The following is a 19,518-nucleotide window of genomic DNA, read 5'->3' as shown; positions in this document are numbered from 1 at the left end:
CCCGCCTGCCCAACGCTAATGTTTCGGCCTACTTTCCCGGCAGACCAGAGCCACGAGCCCGCACCAAGGACACACGGACCCCGAACAAGCCCGCACCGGATCGGAACCAGCCCGGAGCTCCGCACCGGCCACGCCGACCGAGTGGAACCCGAAACGCCGTGGCCCACACCAACATGAAAAATTTTCATCAGGCGTGCCCTTCTTGAGCGGCTCCCGCGCCGTCCCATCCAACAATCAAGGCAGATGTTTCCATCTGCCCGGCTAGCTCAATCGGTAGAGCGTGAGACTCTTAATCTCAAGGTTGTGGGTTCGACCCCCACGTCGGGCTCAATTCCCGTCAGCGATTGACATCGTTATCTTTTGCTTTTTGACAGGCTGCTACGGTGACACCTAGGACTCCTTTTTATCACGTCTTCTCTGTTTTTTTGCACTTTTCGTTGGCTTCCTCTCCCTGTTTGAGACATTAGGTATGACATTACAACTAGATTAGATCTGGCCGTGAGCCTTATGTCTCTGAGGCCTGAGATTCGTACGATGATCTTCTACTTTACATCCCTGCCTCTCACATTACGAACTCTATCGTCATGATCACCTACGCACCGGTATCAGGGCGTCGAGTAACACGCAGCCAAAAGTCCGTCGTAACCCAAAACGCCGCATCGTAAAGGTTCAGCGGCTCTTGAGGCTTGACCACCGCAAAGTCGAACCTCCGAAGCAACTGTGTGACCAAGTCAGCTCAGATATTTTCCCGAGACGACGGACACAATCTTCTTACCTCAACAAAGATCTTGTTCAGCTCCATGTATGCAATCGTCTTTCCAAGACACTGGAACCGTCCATAACCGAAGGCGAGTTCGATGACGTCGCTCATTTCTTTGAATCGCTCCTCGTCGGCAGCGGCTTCGAGCCATCTTTCTGGGCGGAACACGTCTGCGTCAGTGCCAAAGGTCTCCTTAGACCTCATCAACTTCTGAACGTTGACGCCCAATTGCGTTCCTTCTGGGAGATAATAACCGCAGAGCTCAGTCCCGCCTTTGGCGACTTGCTTGTAGTTGAGGCCCGTTGAAGGAGGGTACATGCGGATACCTTCCTTTATCACAGCTTGAAGATAGGGCAACTCGCGGGCCTCGATGTCGGTGATGGGCGAGCTGATACGGCCTTGAGATATTGCTGCGTCAATCTCGCGGCGGAGGCCGTTTAGGCTGGCGGGCGTGTTGAGGAGACACAGCATGGTCATGCGGATGGCTGTAGCAGTTGAATCTGAACCGGCGATGCTGCTCATTGTGTCAGCGAGCTGTTCTGTTTGTAAGAGATACACCCATACAATTCAAGGAAGATTTCCGCTAGGAGCTCTTTGTATGTTACACCATTACGTAGGTGATGTCGGACCATGGTTCCCTTTGAGTCTTCTTCAGATTCAATCTTCTTGTCAGCCAATCGCTGGGCAACACTTGACATCAGTTAGCACAGCTCTTCTGAAGCCCAAAAGGGGACGCCATACTGCATCAGTTTGCCAAAGCCATACTCATCACTCGAGAAGGGCAGCAACTTGCTGAACGGCCAACGCTGCATCATGATGCCTACGTGCGGAATATTCAGCATGAGTGCAAGAGCCGGAAAGACCTGATCGTTCGTCGAAACATAACCCCAGAGATCCTCATCGTTTGCTAGGAAGCCCAGGGCCTCGCCGAATGCGAGCTGGCCGATGACGTCCAGGGCAAAGTACTGAGACTTATGGGAGAATTCTATCGGCCGGTAATCGGTGGCCGTGGAGACGTATTTGGCTTCGACGAGGTCAACAAATTGGGCAACCATCTTGTCTACCCCGGGCTCGAAACCGCCGTTGTCTCGACCAGCATACTGCAAGTATATTAGAATACTATCCCGTCGAGCTTGGAGATGAGACTAGACGAACGCCTTCACTCAGCTTCGCCCTCAAATCTTTCCGTTGCTCATCATCTCTCATTGAGAAGAGACTGTGCTGGTCTGGGACGACCTTGGCCAGCTCATACCAGGGACCTTTTGTGAAGTCTGAGCGAACAGCTGAGATTTTGCGGTAGGTATCTGCATCCCCAAAAAGGACTTCGTTGGGACCAACGCGGACCAAAGGGCCTACGCAAACATGTTGTCAACAGGGCTTCCCACAAACGGCCATGATCTAAGTCGTACCATACTTGTCTCCCAGCTCCTTTAACATGAAGCTCAACTTCCCTCCCCGAGTCATGAGCTGCATCGGCAAAATCGAAATCGCGTTGAGTGTCGGGCCTGGAATGTGCCTCAGGCGATACCATGTTTTGAAATACCACACCGCCAACAGGACCAGCGCACCCGCAACAGCTACCGCTGACGGCGCCGTCGAGATGAAGCCCTCAAAAGCTTCAAAGACATCGTGACCCGGCATTTTGAGCCCGGCCGAGGATGGAAGCACGTCACTTCTGCACGGTGATTGATGGGATGTCAAACAAAACGTTAAATCGAAGAGAGAGAAGGGGACCCTAAGGACGGGGAGAACGCCCTAGCTAAAAAGCTTCGGCAAATTTGGCAGCCTGTCTCTAACGCGACATCACCACTGTGCGGGGTTGACCCCCATTCCGGCGGGAGACCCGTGTGTCGCTACCGGCCGGGTCTGCCATGTTTGCTGGAGAGCGCTAGACACGGTTCACACGGTCATTGAGTCGATGGTGATTGGCAGATAACGGCTTCTGGGCGACGGCAGTTGGACTTGGGAAAAAAGATTGTCGAATGGAGGGGCCGTGTTGGTAGAGCCCTGCAGGTTTGCGTGGAACCGGGACTGTAGACTGGGTGATTGTTACAGGGATTTGGGTGTCTTCAACAGCTGTACAGCTTGTGTTGGTGAATTGAGCAAACAAAATGACGTATGATTGGCAAACATGATTAGTGGTGGATGATCATCAAAAGCGCTCTCGAGAGATTCTTTGTTGCGACGTCGATCCTTGGAGCTGTGGTGATTTTTGTGACTTCCTAGATGGACAGAGACTCAATCAGAAGAGGCGGGAGCAGTCCCTGCGTCAGTTTATCTTTGCTATCAATTGAAGTAAGCCGAGACATTTTGACGGTCTCTTCTCTTATCACGCAAGGGGCCACAGCAGAAAGCTAAGTTCAACAAAGGAACATCCTAATCGCCTATCTATCAAGTTGCCGGGGTAGCGTGGCACGGCGCAGTCTCGGAGGCCGCTCCGTAACCGCGGGACGTCCTAACGGCGGCACGGAGCAATCTCTATGTGCCCTCTCCCGTCACCCCGTTCGGCTGAACGTGCCGCGCGGTCAGCCGACCAATCTCACCTGCATCGATATTTCTGCTTGTACAGCCTGAAGCGAGGAATCCTTCGTCCAACATCTCTCCATGAACGCCACGCGATTGGCTCCAGCTGGACGATTCAGCTAGGCGAAGCTTTCCCGAAAACAGACCTCCAGCCACGTCTTAGCGCGTCCACGCTGTCAGCGAAAATGGACGAAATGCTGGGCCCCTCTCTCACCCTTTCAGTCTCCGCCTGTGAACCAAAGGAGCGGGAAAAATAGGGGCTGGACTCCTGGAGACCAGGGTCCACGTTAAGTTTTTATTTTGCCTTAATTATTTATTTGACGGGGATTGAGCTCTCATCCCTGCTGTACATAACGATCCACAGGTCCCTGAGAAAAGAAAGATTATCGTGAACCTGCCAATCTTTTTCTCTTCCGTGTAGCAACCATTTGTGCATGTCTCCGTCATCCAAGCGCCGATCACGGTTCCACGGACCGGAGCACACGGCGTTCAGCTGCTCTCCCAGACTTTGAACCGACCGCAGCAAAGCTTGTTCGAGCCAAGAACACGGTCGGAGGCCGAGTCAAACACACTCAAAGAAGTGAGGCACTTCCCATCCCGCCGCACCGAACCGCGTCTGCGCCGAATTCGGGGCCGCAGGTTGGCATTCTACTTTGATTCAGCCCCCCAGCACAACCAAGAACCAAAATACACCACAACACCGCCACGATTTGCAGGACTGAGTCTAGGCCCTCAGATTCGACCAGGCCCCGAATCCCAGCCGCGTGGACAGCTTGGGAACTGTGGCATTCTCTCGTTGCCTGGTAGCACATGCAAGGGCGTGTCTTACCTTGAAAAGGGAAAAATTCCAGCAGATCAGCTCCATCTCGCATCCTGCCCGCCCACCCCCTTCAAATCCAAACAAGACGTTGCCGCTCGGCACATCCTACCCAGCGCCAGCAGAAGCTGCACCAGCGAAGCTAGCGCGATCCTCCGTCTCATTTTGATCTCCAGCTTGTGAGAGAGGCGTGTGTGGCCCTTGGCAGCCCCTCCTCCGCTGCCTCTGGGCAGCTTTTTCTTCCTTCAATGTCATCACAGGAGACTACGGAGATGGGATGGCAACAGCAACAGAGACACTCCGCGGCCATCCCACAAAGACCCGTCCCAGCGACGAAGGACTCTGACTCTGAGACCAACATTCATGACACGACGAACGCAGCGACGGGAGGCCCGATGGACACGCATGGCATCGACCTGAGCTCGCTAAGCGGATCGGCGCACTACGACGCCGATCCACTGATCCGAGGCCAAGAAACTCACGACGACCTCGCGCACCATCACGACCAACGCCAAGATGCGAGTGCGGCGCTGCTTCACAACGCCCAGGAGCCTGGGTATGATGGGTATGGGTTCGCAGGGGCACAACAACAACAGCAACAGCAACAGCAACAGCAACAATACCAACAGCAGCAACATGCATATCACCAGCAGCAAATGCCTCCGCAGCCGCCTCCATACGTCGCAGCGAATTATCTAGGACCGCCAAATGAGCCCGTGAGATCTTTTCGCATGCGGAAGCCGACTTGCGGCTTTTGGCACTCATCATGGAACATGTACCTCTGGCTTGTGGTGGGCATCTGCTTCGCAGTCGGCCATCACGCGTTCTATGCGTCTCTTGACGGCCACCCCGCGGATGACCAGGTGCGGATGCTTCGGTACGGGACGATCCTTGCATTCATGGCCAAAGCCAGTTTGGGCGCTGCCGTAATATCGGCGTTTCAACAGCGCATCTGGGCGACGGTGAGATCGAGAATACTGAGCATTGCCGCGCTCGATTCAATGTTCGCGGCCACTGAGAACCTCATCGCGTTCTTGAACTGGGAATTCCTCAAGGGCGCCAAGGCAACAGCTGCCCTTGCGCTCTTTGTCTGGTGAGATCCAGCCTCAACAACGCCAATCTCATGTCACGTATCGCTAACTTTTATGAAGGCTCTCTCCGTTGGTCGTCATTCTCACGGCCAACACGCTTCTTGTGCAACCCGAAGTCACGATCCAGAATGCCACGTGCCCTGGCGTCCGCAGCTTGAACTTCGCCATGGAAGAGACTGCTGACTGGCGCAAACCCGTCCGCATCGACGGCCTCTACGAGATGCCGCTGTCATTCTGGAACACCACTAAGCCGTCTGACGAGGATCCTCCGGGATGGTTTGACTACTACACCGGGCCTAGCCCCAACTTTCAGCAGACAGCGACCCTTGGCGCTTACTTCCAGGAAGTCGTATCGAGGAAGAATGCGTCTGTTGAAGTCTGCAGCAAGGGTTGGAACTGCACCTTTGAGATTCAGTTCATCGCCCCTGGCTACAAGTGCACAGAGCTGGCCAGCGGCGTTGGCTCGAAACCTACGAATCTCACCCAACAGTCGGGCCAAGCGATGTCGCCATTCGGCACCGATATCCTCCTTCCTAACGGAACCTTCGCCTATTATGCATTCACGAGTGGCGGAGAGTACTCGACGACGCAGATGAAAGACGTCGACATCGGCGGTATCCCGAAGATGGACCCGCCATACCCGGAGCACATGGGAGCCTTCCGGACAGAGCCGATCATCTGGATCGGCCACGTCGTAAAGGGAAACACATCTTCGGGCGGAACCGACGTCGACTTCACTCCTAAGATCTTTGCATGTGAGCATTATGAGACCGACTACACAGCCGTCTTCAACTACACAGACGCAACGCAGTCGGCATACATGAAGAAGAGCAAGTTTCTCCGGCCAATCATCAACACAACATACATCCCCCACGTTGACGCAGACGACGGCACGGCAGACAACGTTACCGCCACCCCTACATCAAACTACATCCTCCCAACCGATGTCTCGAACTATCGCCGCACGGCGGCATACCACTCCCTCGGCTTCATGCTGCGCAAGTTCCTCAACGGCACCGTCCAGACCGACAAAGCGCTTGTCAACCCCGTAACCAACACCGACGCGATCCAGACGAAGCTCCTCGACCCGCGAAACAACTACTTTCCCCACGAAAACCTCATGGAGATGGTGCAAGGCTTCTACGAGGACCTTATCCTCTCCATCTTCTCCATGCCCCAGTTCGTCCCGGTCGTCTGGGCGGCCCAGCCCACCGAGATGACGGGCCAGCTCCTCGAAGGCGGCGGTCCCGGCAACAGGTCATCATACATGTACGGCTGCCAGCGCTCGCGGATGGCGAACTTGTACAGCTACCACGCGCGCGACCTGTGGATCGTCTACGCGATTGCGATATTCCTCGCCATGTCGTGTGTGGCGGCGGGCGCGCTGGCGATCCGGGAGAATGGCGGGGTGCTGCGCAATACACGATTTTCGAGTATCGTGGCCGCTACACGAGGCCCTGCGCTGGAGAAGGTGAAGTGGGAGGGTCCCGATCGGGATCGTGGTGATGTGCCGAAGGATGTGAAGGAATTGAAGATTGGGTACGGCGTTATGAGTCAAAACGTTATGAGTCCTCTGGGGACGGATGGAAGATACCCCCAGCAGGGCAGTCCGATATGGTCGCCTAATGAGGTCAGGTGCGGCTTCGGGTTGGAAGGAGATGTTAATCAGAATAAGAGGGAGGGATCACTATTTCACAGGTAGCAAGCGACAGCATTTTGATAATACAAGGTTCAGTTCTATAATTCTTGTTGAATGGTCAGAGCTACTTAAAGTCTCAGTGCAAGACGAGGTCGTCCATGGGGCAGCCCTTGTCAACAGACTGGCTTCTCGTCTTCTCCGTAATGATCTTGCGCGTCAATTCCATCAATTGATCAGCCAACTTCTCATCCTGCGCTAGCTTGTTGCCTGCCTCAGGGATCGCAGGCGGACAAATGTACTGGCCAGATTCCTTGATCGCCGTAGCTGCAAATACTGCAGAGACAGCACCTTCCCACTGACTCTTCTTAAACGGTTCCATGCCAACAGCCATCGCGTAGCCTCCCAAGGGATATCTGTCACAGTCAGATGCGGTATTCAAGGGCTGAAGGGAGATACTCACGGCTCAAAAATATCCTCCTTGCTCATCTTCGTGCTTACAAACCCAGGATGCGTCGCATTCATCAGTACATTCGGGTGCCCGTTCTGCGTCACCTTCCTTGCAAAGTACCGCGCGTACAAGATGTTCGCAAGCTTGCTGCGTCCATACTGTCCATTCGGACCCAGGTCCTTGTTAAGCTCCTCCAGACTCTCAAACTTGACATCGCTCGGCGCAGCCTGATGTGCGTTGCTTGCCTGGTTCACGATGCGAACCACGTTGCCCTTCTCCGCCGTCTCCTTAATCAGCGGCAGCAGGTGACTTGTCAATACCACATGGCCCATGTGGTTCAGGGCCATGTGCCTGTCCACGCCGTAGTCCGTCAGCTCGAAGCTCATGATGCCGCGGCCAGCGTTGTTGACGAGGATGTCGAGGCGGTCGGCGTCGTTCTTGATCGCCTCTGCGACCTCCTTGACGCGCTTCCAGTCCGACATGTCGCACTGGAACCACTTGGTGCGGTTCGCCTTCTCGGTGCCGAGGTCCTTGGCGATGGCATCCTGGGCGCCCTCCACGACTTCCTTGGAAACGGAAAGGATGTAGAGCTTGGCGATGTTGTGCTTCAGGAGAGTGTGGGTGACGCCGTACCCAATGCCCTCGCTGCCGCCCGTCACCACAGCAATCTTTGACGTGAGGTCGGGGCAGTCCTCAAGACTGAACTGGTGAGAACCGAGGCTGGCGGCGGTGCTGCCACCAAAGTTCTCGGCGATGGTGTTCTGTACATGTGTCAGGGCGGACGGGCAGATGCAGCGGTCTTGTTACCTTGATGGTCTCCATTACGGGAATGTTCACGGGACGAGTATAGTGTAATGATCTCGTAATTGTTGCAATTTTGCTGTATTTTATTGATGCAGGTGCAGTATGAAGCGACGCAGTTGAGGTTTTTGAAGGTAATAAGTCTATCAACTTATTCCGCCTCAAAACACTGATTGGAATTCGCGCAGAGCTCATTGGTAGACGGTTATGCTGAATGATTTCATCCCAACACGAAATAATTGGCCTGGTCCTCTGTTCAATTGCTTATATGGGAAGGCGTTGAGCCGCATGAATCATTATCGATGTCACTGTCTTACTTGGCTCGCCCAAAAACGGCGGTTCTGTCGATGACGCGCTCATGTCAAGTCCGTCCGTCGCGTCGCACAGCGTGATGCTAAGACACAGTACCGTTTCCCTCGCGTACTAAGCCCTACGGCGACGAAGCTCCAGGGCGCAAAACATGGCGTTTTTGTTCCGCTAGTGACATCCGATGGTGACTTTCGACGTGTCATCAGACGTACGTCGGTCATTGAATGATCTTCTGCCCGGGGCAGAACCTCCGCAGTTTCGTCCATGAAACCCGGTATATCGGAGGACACTGGTGCAGACGAGGGCCTACTACGGTGGTGGAAACCATCCTATCCTTTCCATCGGCCAGCGAATCCAGAGTCGTGTCGCCGGCACCAGAGTGTAGTAGATCCCGGCTATCAAGTGATCTGGCCAGCCTTTGATCATCCAGACGCCATCAATCTGCTTGATCAGCACTGCGAAATATGCGAAGAATACCAGCGCCAGATTCTCTCTCGCCTGGAGTCGCTCGACGAAGTTCTCCGAGACGTGGTAAAGCCAGGCGAAAACCACCTGCGAGTTTGCGCCTCCGACCGTATCGGCGTCTCCAAACACGGCTGAAAACCCGGCATAAAGGCGGTGCAGAGCGTCCTGGTACACTGCCCTCTCTTCTTCGCCAGACACCTCATTCATCATGATCTGACGGAGATTTCTCAATGCCGTTCCCCAGGATGTCACAGGCTCATCCGGAGGCAGCGTTTCGAGATCCAGCTTGGCGATTCCGTACATGAAAGCCAACGGTCTGGTGGGCTCCGTCATGCCAAAGAGGACAGATGCCTCAGCGACCGTTCTCAACCCGCGGAAGAAGATGGGCCATTCCATCTCAGAGTCGTCTGTGAAGAGCAGGAAGTTTCCCCGCTGAGGACCCAGGGCGAACGTCTGGAGGCATGAGAGCATGGCGAATATGAACAGCGGATCGCAGGATTCTGCGTCTATCGCAGCAAGTCTTGGGGTTGCAAGTCGGACCGCGGCTTGCCAATGGGCTGTGGCCTTCGTCTTGTACCAGCCCGAGGCCTCGCTGCTGTTTTGTCTGAGATGGTTCATGTGCAAACCACCAATCGCAAGGATCGCTCGCAGGAGAAAGGGGTGAGAGAAAGACATCTGGGCCACTGTGATACTCCAAAATTGCTGCACATGTGGAGTTGGGCCGAAAGTCATGGACGTGATGGAGCAGAAATGGTGAAACAGTTGAAGGTCCTGAACGTCCAGAGTGAAAGCAGATTCATTGCACTCCTCCATAGCCTGATTGTCAGGCAGAGGCTCAAAGACAGTGGCTTGAGCTGCGTTCTCAGGCGTTGACGCGGGCGACGGATTGGTGTTCAGGCTGCACCACAGCGACCTTTTGATGCAGTTGGTGCAGCTCGGTTTTCTTTCATCGCACTTCGATTAAATTAAGTCTCGAGTTCTCGCCGCGTTTCGTTAAGAAGAGGTATTTCATCCAACTCACCTTGATTCTGCGTCGCTTGCAAAAGCTACAGCCGCCACGCGATTTCTGGTGAGACCGTCGAATGCCTTTGCTCCCCACGGACGCGCCATTGTCGTTACTTTCCGTCCGGGTCATTCTGTTAGTCTGAAGATGTTTCGCTCAGGTCGACTGCAAAAGGTCTAGAGGAAGCAGAAGCACGACTGCTTAGGAGTCGCGGCATTGCCATCGCAGCATGTTGCTGTTGTTAGAGCCATGTAGGGGGCAGACCGAATTCTTGTAGGCTCTCAGGGCACTATTCGCAGTGACAGATTTGCCTCGCCAAGGCACTAAATGTTTGCGAGTTGGGCACAGAACCCGTGTTTGTGGGGATCGACAAGGATGTAATAGTGGCTGAGCCGCCCACTGAGAGCTGCAGCCAGCTGAACTTCGCCCGATGCCGACAGGAGTTCTGTACGAGAATTGAATGTTGTTGGCGATATATTTGTGAAATGAGAAACGACAGAAAATCTATTAGCTATGGAAACCGAAATGATGTCGCGACATCCAGTTCCGAGGCATATCATGAATCAGAGCCAATGCCGCCAAACACCCTTGTTGTTTGGTATTGACAAACGGCTCATTCAACTGGCAGTGCTCGTCAACGGATAGCCAAACGGCGCGGTTTTCTTCATCTTGTAAGGATGGCACCAGTTGAACCAAAGCAACGCCAACAAAATCGGGGTAGCATCGAAGAGATACGGCAGATATTCATCCTTCATCAGGGAAGAGTCCTGGCCGCCAGAGTGCTCAGCGATGCGAAAGATGTTGCGAATAGTGACTAGTACCATGACGCCGTAGAGCGTCATCAGCCAGTGGATCTCTTGCGAGACATCTGCGGCAGTGAAGGCCTTACAAATGCGCCGGTGGAAGACTCCGGCAACGATAGTGAAGAGCACACCAAAGGCCACTTGTACTACCAAACCGGCGAGGACGATTTGTTGGCCTGCTTTCTTTGACGACTCCGTCGCGGTTGGCTTTGAGACCATGCTTCCCCCTGTACCGATTAGACAGAGTCAGTATCATGCGATGCATCTCCTCACCGGAATTTTAACTGACCGTATGATTGTATCAAGAAAGATGCCACATCGCCAGCCACGAAGATGCGGGTTATCCAGCGCGGGGAGAGAATAGAATACGAGTCGCCGTCGGCAAGCCGAATGATTTTCTCAAGCACCATATAGACTGAGGCTGCAATGACGGCTGGTGCAACGAGAACAAGGATTGAGTGAATAATGAAAGGAGGCAGACTCCAGCAGCCGAAGTTTTCGCTCGCGGAGAGACATCGCATGATATAGCCTACTGTCTCAACTACATGTCAAGAATCAGTACCATGCAAAACATGTTCATGAAAACGGACTTACAAAAGGCTCCGACGACCAGCGGTATCATGCACCATGTCTTGAAGTATACTGCCTGGCCAAGGTGAAGAACAGCAGACAAGCCAAAGGCAGAAGTGAAGAAGGCAGCAGCAGCCATTGACGGCGCATATGCAAAGAGAGATTGGTATCTGCAGTCTGACATGGTCGGAAATATGAACTTGCGCTGCTCTTGCTGTAGTTGAGTTGAACTCTGTCTGGCGTGAGGCTGAAATGCGGGAGGCAAGAGATATTTTAGCTACTGATGATTATTTATCATTGTCTTTCCAGCTTTTCATTGTAATTGATACGCCTTTCGAAATCAAATACGCCTCACCTGTGGAAACATGTGCTGTCGGTATGTGAAAGAATACGAGTTTCTATTTTGTAGACTCTGCCAAGTCGGCCCCATAGCCTGTCAACAGACTGATTGGTCTTTGGCGCACCATGGCGTATTGCAATAGATTCCAGCCAAAATTCATACCCTGAATGATATGTGGACGACAAGCCTAGTTTGGACCCATCATGAGAAGTTGGAGGCAACGGCCAACAATAGCTCCAGGCTCCACTGGATTATTGCCTATAGTGGAAAGAATCCCGTTTTTCGTTGTCAAAATTGAGCTGAATCAGTTTTGTTCACCTAGAAAAGAAGCAAGGGCAAGGGCTCTTTACCTTTCTGAATACGCTCTTGAATACGCTCCCCGCAACCCCGATGAGGAAGGCCGTCGAATACGCTCTGAATACGCCCTGTGGGGCGACCGCCAAGTACCGCAATCTATCGAGCTGTGGGTTGTGACCTTGCAGCAGTTTCCTCATGAAATGGCGGCTCTTGGTGTCATATCCTTCCGAGGTACGTTCGCCTGGGTAGCTCTTTGTTCTGATCGAAAATTCCTGGCTGTGAATCCAACGCATATAAGACTTTGGGTTACCACGACTTGTTTCCGACCTACTCTGGGTAGCTTATGATTGAATCGGCCATTGTCCTGCAGCCAACCAATATTTCTTTGCGATCATGTTCTTTTTGCCGCTCGTTTGCAGCTTTCTTGCTGCTCTGCCTACGCCATCTCATGCGTCCAGTCGCTTGGCAACTGTTGACCTCGGTTATGAAGTCCACCAGGCTATCTCTTTCAACGTATGGCTTGCAACACCCCTCACACAATTATTGTCTACCCGCAGAACTCTGCTAAGACTGGCATAGGAGACAACTGGCATCCTGAACTTCACCAATATCCGCTACGCTCAGGCTCCTACAGGGTCTCTCCGCTTTCGCGCACCGCAGCCTCCGACTGGACGCGATCCCGAAATCCAAACAGGCGAGCAAGGACGTATTTGCCCACAGGCGATGCCTGAATGGTTTGCTATCACTCAAGAATTCGTTTCAGCATATGCTGCAGGTAACCAGGCAACTTTCAACTATACCAATGCCGAAGAAATAGCGCGTACTGCCCGGGAACAGAGGGAATGGCCCGCTCCGTGGGCTAACCCAAACAACCACACGACCGAAGATTGCCTCTTCCTGGATGTTGTTGTTCCCAAAAGAGTGTTCGAGAGTGCTAAAAATGGTACGTCTGCGACTGGATATAAAGGGGTGCCTGTTCTAGTATGGTGAGTATGCGTGAAGGATTGAAATTATCTGAGCATCGTATCTAATGAAAGCTTTCAGGATTCACGGAGGCGCATACGCTGTTGGGAACAAGATCTACGACAACAGTGCCGACCCGACCGGCCTTATTCGAGCTAGCCAGGCCGACGGAAGTCCCGGCATTATCTACGTGAGCATCAACTACCGACTAGGAGCACTTGGATGGCTTGCTGGGCCATCATTGCAAGCTTCTGGTGGAGTATCAAACGCTGGTCTCCAGGACCAGAGGCTCGCCCTGGAATGGGTCCAAGAACACATCCACTTGTTTGGAGGGGACCCTGAGCAAGTGACCGTTATGGGAGGTTGGTGACTTCATCGAAGACGACTGCTGGGAGAATCCCTTCGGATGCTGACCGTGAGCCACAGGATCTGCGGGAGGAGGAAGCATCGTGCATCATATCACGGCATACGGAGGGCTGAAACCTGCCCCTTTTGCGAGGGCAATTCCCCTGTCGGCCGGTTGGATCCCTGTAACCTCTCAGTATGAGCAAGAGAACTCTACGAACAGTTTCCTGCAGTTTCTCAACGTGACTACTGTTGAGGAGGCACAGAATTCATCAACGGAGGAAGTCATCTTGGCCAACGCTAAGGCAGTCGGATCGTCCAAATGGATTTCAACAACTTATGGTCCCGTCATCGACGGAGGTCTCGTGCCGGCATTGCCCGGAATTTCTCTGCTCAAGGGCGAGTTTGATCGCAACGTCTCAGTTATGACGGGCCACGCCGCCAACGAGGGCGCAAACTTCTCCCCACCCTTCGTCGAAACAAACGACCAAATGGCCGCAATGATCCGCGATGCATGGCCCACGATAGAGGAGCCTATTGTCAGTTACATTGTCGACGAACTCTACCCGGAACCGGGTGTCAATCGCACCATGCTCTATGTTGCCGAGCTGGGTTTCGCATGCAACGTCAACTACCTGGCTCGGGCATTCGGGAACAACACCTACAACTACGAGTTCCGAGTACACCCAGGTGTTCATGGTTCTGACTTCCCTTACGCTTTCTACAATGGTCCAGATGAGGTGGAAGGTGGTATTTATGTTGGCAGTCTCGGGCCTGTCATTGTGGATGTCGCTCGTACGCTGCAGGGCTACATTGTCAACTTCGTTAAGTCTGGTAACCCCAACGGGCTTGGCCTCCCTGAGTTCCCAGTCTCGGGCGCTAACGCAGACATGCTGGCGTTCAACAACAGCGGCGTGAGTGTTGTTAGTGACACGACGGCTAACGAAAGGTGCTTGTGGCTTCAGAAGGCACTCTACGCTTAAATGTCAACACACCTGTAAACACACCTCGACATTCACTTGGATCGTCTACGGGTCCCTGTATCTTGGCTTCAAGCTCTTCTTTCATTTGCTTCGCCCCAAAATTTTTTCGTGCCCATCTTCCCTTTCATTCTTTTCCATAGCCATGTTCACCATGGGATCAACGGAACTTTCAACCATTATCATCAATATAGCCATACAAAGCAATCATTTGCGTCCCAATCATGACGTTTCACAGAGTTTGGGGAAATCTTCTGTGTTTAATCATAATATACTGTTTTGCTCTTTGGACAAATGATGGCAAAAATGGCGACGAGAATGTATCCCAGCATGGGGAGTACCCCCTGTGAAATGAAAGTGCATCAGCAACGCATTTGTGGCGCATTCAATACAATCCTTGAGTGTTTCATAACATGGTACTTCGTTAGAAGACTGTCTCTCTTTAGTGCTTACTTAAATCTGTAAGAAATATTCTTTTGTCTTGAAAATCACGAGGCCATTCAGATAGAGGGTGTAATGTTACAACCTTTTGAGAATCATATTATACGCTATTGGGCATAAGATCTACGACAATATTAACCTTATGATGTGTCGCTCCAGTGTATGGAACGTAGCATGGGATGTAGTTTCACCTGTAGTGGCCGACTCTTGATACTCTTGTCAAACTTGAAAACTTGAGATGAAAAGAGAGCGCCACCTGGTGACTTATGCCTGCAACCACTTGACTTCCACAGAAGGCTAGATGCGACGATAGTGACAAAAAGTGCACCGATATGGAAATGGAGATGGCGTTGTGTAAAGAACGAGTGTGCTTTCTCAACGCCTGAGACATTGAAGTTTCAGCGCGCTCTTCTTCGCCTATAAGATATGGTGAGTAATGTAGAGGCTTGGCTTCGGTGATTCTATTCGCTATGCTCGCCGCCACCCAACGCCTCCGGCTTCACTCTCCCTCCCGTGCTCTTCCACGATACCCTCACTGCCTGTCCGATGTGTGGCTTGGCACTGTGAGCATAGAGGGCGTTCCCTTACTCTCATGTCTCAGGCGCCAAGGGGATGGGCTCAGCCAAAAAGCCTAACATTTGGAGTTGATCAGGAACAAGCCTAGGGGGAAGACAAATGTCTAACAATGGCGTAACGTCTCAGCCTTCGATGTGTAAGACTGTTCATGAAACCTCACTCTCTACGACTGGTTCAGTTGCTGCTGGAGTTTGTTCTGAATCTGCCACATTTCCACACTCGGGGCTGAATCTCAAAATGACGATCCTGCATACCAAGAGCAATATGTCGGAATTCGCATGCATCTGCTTATCTGAACAATTGTTTGCCTGTTCCATGCGAGTTTGCGAGCATCTGTCGTGCCAAGATTTGAATTCCATGGAAGAGGACCATCTTTGTAGACCAAGACTCTTCAGCGGTCTCAACATTGGACGTTGAACGTGACGGCGACTGTCGGGAGTAGATGTATGGATAATTGATGGACGTAAACCCAATTACCTTCTAGTGTTTGTTCACACACGACAGACATCTTTTCAGAGACGACACTCTTTTCAACTTGCTTGCTCGCGCAGAGCCTGCTCCCACACTCTTTTGCCCACGCTCTTTTACACCGCCAAGATGAAGTTGGCTTCAAGCCCTATCGGCCTCACGTTGTTGGTGATATCAACGATCCGGTCCAAACCGTCTGAGCTCAATGCTTTGGTAGCGACACGTTGTGTGCCGTTCGAAATGCGGCCCTGCCGTACTGCGTCAATAACAACTGCGTTGCATGCCGCACCAGCCAGAACTGTCGAGTTCCAGGTGACACTGTAGGCACCCAAAACCAAGTCTGCGACCAAAACGCTTGTCGTGCATGCACCGCCAACACCGAATGCTCCACCGATGGATCTAAGGTCTGTTCCCTAGCTGGGATCTGCGCGCCGCCTTGTACCAGTGACACTCAATGTGCCGGCGGTGCCAACGGACAACCGGTACAGGGTGGCGGCTCGATCTGCCGCGACGGACGTTGTTCTCCTTGCACATCGAACTCAGTCCCTCCCGGCGCCTCATCTGCAGTCAACCCAGTCCCATCTGGTTCTGCATCTTCAGCCAATCCAGTCTCTTCCGGTTCTTCAAACAACCCAGGCCCTACTGGGTCTTTGTCCTTGGGCAACTCAGCCGTTCCCAGTGACTCTTCAACCCCGGCGGGCTCTAGTCCGACTGACACGTCCGAGTTCACTTTCACGCCCGGCGAACCCACCGACACTTCCACTGACGCTTCTACCGCCACGTCCGACCCAGTCCTTCCCAGTGACTCTGCAACCTTGACTGAATCTAGCTCGACCGGCACGTCCGAGTTCACGTTCACATCCGCGTCCGGCGAATCCACTGCCACTGCCACTTCCACCGCCACAACCAATCCCCCTCTTATCACTGTCGAAGGCAACATCTTGAGCAATCTCGGCTGCTTCGGATCTCCGTCTGGCCACCCGGGCTTCAACCTGACGCTGACCTCCGCGCTCATGACCCTTGAGCTCTCCGCTGCTGCTTGCCCCACCACCATACAGTACGCGGGTGTCGTAGGAACCGAGTGCTACTGCGGAAACGTCGTCGACAGCACCAATGAGGTCAACGTTGCCGAGGCCCAGTGCGACACACCCTGCCCTGGCAACCCCGACCAGCGCTGCGGTCATGCCGTTACTCCCTCCGGATCTCGCCTCAAGCGCCAGCTTCTATCAGTTGAGATCCGCTTGACCATCTTCGCCCGTGTTGTTGGCGACATCTCCAGCACTAGCTCTGGCGCCTCTGGTACTGCTACCATCTCCGGCTCCATCTCCGGCTCTAGCACCGCTGGTGTGAATGCAAGCACCGTTACCGCCACCTTCACAACCACCGCCGTCACTACTGTCGGAACCGCTGTCGTCAGCGGTGTCCAGACTATCACGACCACATACTGCCCGTTGTGCCAAGACTGCATGGGTCCCTTCTGCTACAAGCCGAGCCCTTGTGTCAGTGGCATGTGTTTCGGCCAGCTCTGCATCGATGGTGACTGCTGGAAGAGATTCATCTCTTACGGCGGCTACTGTGGTTATGACTCCGGCTGCTCTGGTTCTCAATGCCAGCGTCGTCTTGTCTGCTACGACGGCGTCTGGTTCCCAGACGTCTGTGATGGATACGACTGCGGGCGCAAGATTGTCTGCACGAACGGCCAGTGCGAGTACGCTACTCCGGGAAGCAAGCATTACGATGAGGTGGTTGTCTGCTACGGAAACAACTGCGAGGTCCAGAAGTGCAATGGAGACGCCTGCAACCAGAAGTACGTCTGCACAGATGGCTCCTGCGGATTCCAGTCTGGCTCTGCATCTGAGGCCGGTCAGAAGTATGTGTGGAATGGTAGTACCGGCAAGTACACTCTCGACGAGGGTTGCAAGAGCAATTGCCCTCAGCCTCTGGCCCCCGTCCCTGTTGGTCCCTCTCCGGGGCCTGGTGGTGCTCCTTCTCAACCTACTGCCGGTGGTGCGGCTCAGCCGGGTCAATCTGGTGTTCCTCAACCCGGTCAGCCTGGTTCTTCCTAGCCTCCTGCTCAGCGCCCACCCCAAGGCAATCAATTAAGTTTAAAGCTCAAACTTAACTTAATTACTATATTATAATACTATACTTAATTAATTACTAATTAATTATAAGTAATTACTAAGTAAAACTATTTAAACTTATTAAGTAGTAAGATTATACTCTTCTTATACTATTACTTTATATATTATAATATTTTTAATTTTTCTACTTTTATTATTAGTTTCTATAAAGTTTAAATAAAAGATATAATACTAAATACTCTTTTATAGTTAGATAACTATAAAAGTATTATTAATATACTTAATATTAGTTTATTTAAATAAGGATATTCTTTTTTATAAATAAACTACTAATTAATAAGATTATAGTTAATTTATTTCTATAGATTTAAATACTTCTTTAATTTATTTAGTTCTTTATTATTTTTATCTTCTTTAAGTATAATAACTTCTATTTAAACTTACTACTTAAAGTTATTTAGATTATAAAGTTCTAAATATTAGTTTATATTTCTTATACTTTCTCTTTTTTTAGAAAGATATTATTAGTTAAAATATCTTTTTAGAGCTAATTTAGTATTAAATATTTATTCTTATTAATAAAAAGATTATTAGTTCTTTTTTATATATTTTATATTAAAACTAAAGTAGAGGAATAATATAGTAATATATAGAAATAACTTTTTTATTAAAGTATAATATTTATTTAGTTTCTTCTATTTATTATTAATAGAAGTCTTTAAGTATTACTAATTATTACTATTTATTTTTTTAGGTTAGAGATATTATTAATATACTTTTAATAAGTATAAATAAGTAAAAAGCTTTTATTAAGCTGTTTTTAAGATAGTTATAATACTTAAGTATATAATAAAACTTATTAATATACTAATTAAGTGAATTTTTAAGATATTTCTTATAAAAAAGCTTATAACTTTTTTAATTTAAAATCTTAAGAATTCCTATTATTAATATTATTATAGAAGGTTTTCTACTTCTTAAAGTAACTTAGAAAATATTCTATAGTAGTAATTATTTCTTAAAGTTTATTATATAAACTATTTTATTTAAAACTTTATATTTAAAATATAATCTTTTAAATAAGTTTTAAGATTATTATAATTTTTATTAATTATAGCTAGTTATTAAAAGTTAAGATATCTTAAACTAATATAAGATCTTTAATACTTTAAGAAAAATAAAAGCTATCTATTTTATTTTTAAAATAAATTATTTACTTAATTATAAAATATATAGAGTTCTATTTTATAATATTATTTTAAATTAGTTTAATTTCTCTAAATATCTACTAAAAGAGAAGAATATTATTAAATTATTTAAATCTTTTTAATATTTTATAAAATAGATTTTTAAACCTCTATATATATTATAGTAAAGTTTTTATAAACTTTATAATATTATAAAGTTTATTAATAAAGTTAATTTTTTATTAATACTTAAAGTTAGCTTTATCTTATTATAGAAGAATATATATATCTAACTATTTCTTAAAGTTTTTAGAGTTTTTACTAAATAAGAAAGTTTTTAATATAAAGTTAAAAATATACTTAAAATAATAAATCTTTTTAGTTTAAATATCTTATTTCTTTTTTATAAAAAGGTTAAATTAAAGGATTAAATTTATTATATAAGTATTATTTAAGTTTATATTATTAGAGATTAAAGTTCTTATTTAGTTTATAATATTTTAGTTTTAAATAACCTCTTTAAGAATATTTATAAAATTAATATTATTATAAGCTTTAAGTTATTTCTTTATAATAATTAAATATATTTAAGGATTTTTCTCTTTAGT

The 19,518-nt window shown here is 49.7% G+C and overlaps 6 protein-coding genes across 6 annotated transcripts; 2 read left to right on the top strand and 4 right to left on the bottom strand.

Moving 5' to 3' along the window:
- Window positions 1-592: 592 nt before the first annotated feature.
- Window positions 593-2,401, bottom strand: lolP1-6 (Cytochrome P450 monooxygenase lolP1; the record flags this gene model as incomplete). The annotated part of the gene is made up of 6 exons (XM_036635282.1): window positions 593-718; window positions 776-1,274; window positions 1,325-1,450; window positions 1,502-1,860; window positions 1,916-2,112; window positions 2,170-2,401. The coding sequence occupies 6 exons, from the start codon at window positions 2,399-2,401 to the stop codon at window positions 593-595; spliced, it is 1,539 nt and encodes a 512-aa protein (XP_036500035.1).
- A 1,947-nt stretch (window positions 2,402-4,348) lies between these two features.
- On the top strand, window positions 4,349-6,893 carry CGCS363_v003432 (uncharacterized protein; the record flags this gene model as incomplete). The annotated part of the gene is made up of 2 exons (XM_036635281.1): window positions 4,349-5,193; window positions 5,252-6,893. 2 exons carry the CDS (start codon window positions 4,349-4,351, stop codon window positions 6,891-6,893), a joined length of 2,487 nt encoding a protein of 828 aa, XP_036500034.1.
- Window positions 6,894-6,966: 73 nt separating this feature from the next.
- Window positions 6,967-8,100, bottom strand: CGCS363_v003431 (putative oxidoreductase bli-4; the record flags this gene model as incomplete). The annotated part of the gene is made up of 3 exons (XM_036635280.1): window positions 6,967-7,243; window positions 7,291-8,039; window positions 8,086-8,100. 3 exons carry the CDS (start codon window positions 8,098-8,100, stop codon window positions 6,967-6,969), a joined length of 1,041 nt encoding a protein of 346 aa, XP_036500037.1.
- Window positions 8,101-8,697: 597 nt separating this feature from the next.
- Window positions 8,698-9,963, bottom strand: CGCS363_v003430 (Sterol uptake control protein 2; the record flags this gene model as incomplete). The annotated part of the gene is made up of 2 exons (XM_036635279.1): window positions 8,698-9,766; window positions 9,875-9,963. The coding sequence occupies 2 exons, from the start codon at window positions 9,961-9,963 to the stop codon at window positions 8,698-8,700; spliced, it is 1,158 nt and encodes a 385-aa protein (XP_036500036.1).
- Window positions 9,964-10,473: 510 nt separating this feature from the next.
- Window positions 10,474-11,368, bottom strand: RTM1-3 (Protein RTM1; the record flags this gene model as incomplete). Its single annotated transcript, XM_036635278.1, has 3 exons — window positions 10,474-10,886; window positions 10,949-11,200; window positions 11,254-11,368. 3 exons carry the CDS (start codon window positions 11,366-11,368, stop codon window positions 10,474-10,476), a joined length of 780 nt encoding a protein of 259 aa, XP_036499053.1.
- Window positions 11,369-12,259: 891 nt separating this feature from the next.
- Window positions 12,260-17,705, top strand: patB-3 (Carboxylesterase patB; the record flags this gene model as incomplete). Its single annotated transcript, XM_036635277.1, has 5 exons — window positions 12,260-12,379; window positions 12,446-12,852; window positions 12,911-13,191; window positions 13,256-14,088; window positions 16,365-17,705. 5 exons carry the CDS (start codon window positions 12,260-12,262, stop codon window positions 17,703-17,705), a joined length of 2,982 nt encoding a protein of 993 aa, XP_036499054.1.
- Window positions 17,706-19,518: the final 1,813 nt, after the last annotated feature.

This window comes from Colletotrichum siamense (genome assembly GCF_013390195.1).
Source record: "Colletotrichum siamense strain Cg363 chromosome Unknown KSG_Cg363_contig02, whole genome shotgun sequence".
Taxonomy (NCBI): domain Eukaryota; kingdom Fungi; phylum Ascomycota; class Sordariomycetes; order Glomerellales; family Glomerellaceae; genus Colletotrichum; species Colletotrichum siamense.
This window is presented reverse-complemented; position numbering and strand designations above follow the sequence as displayed.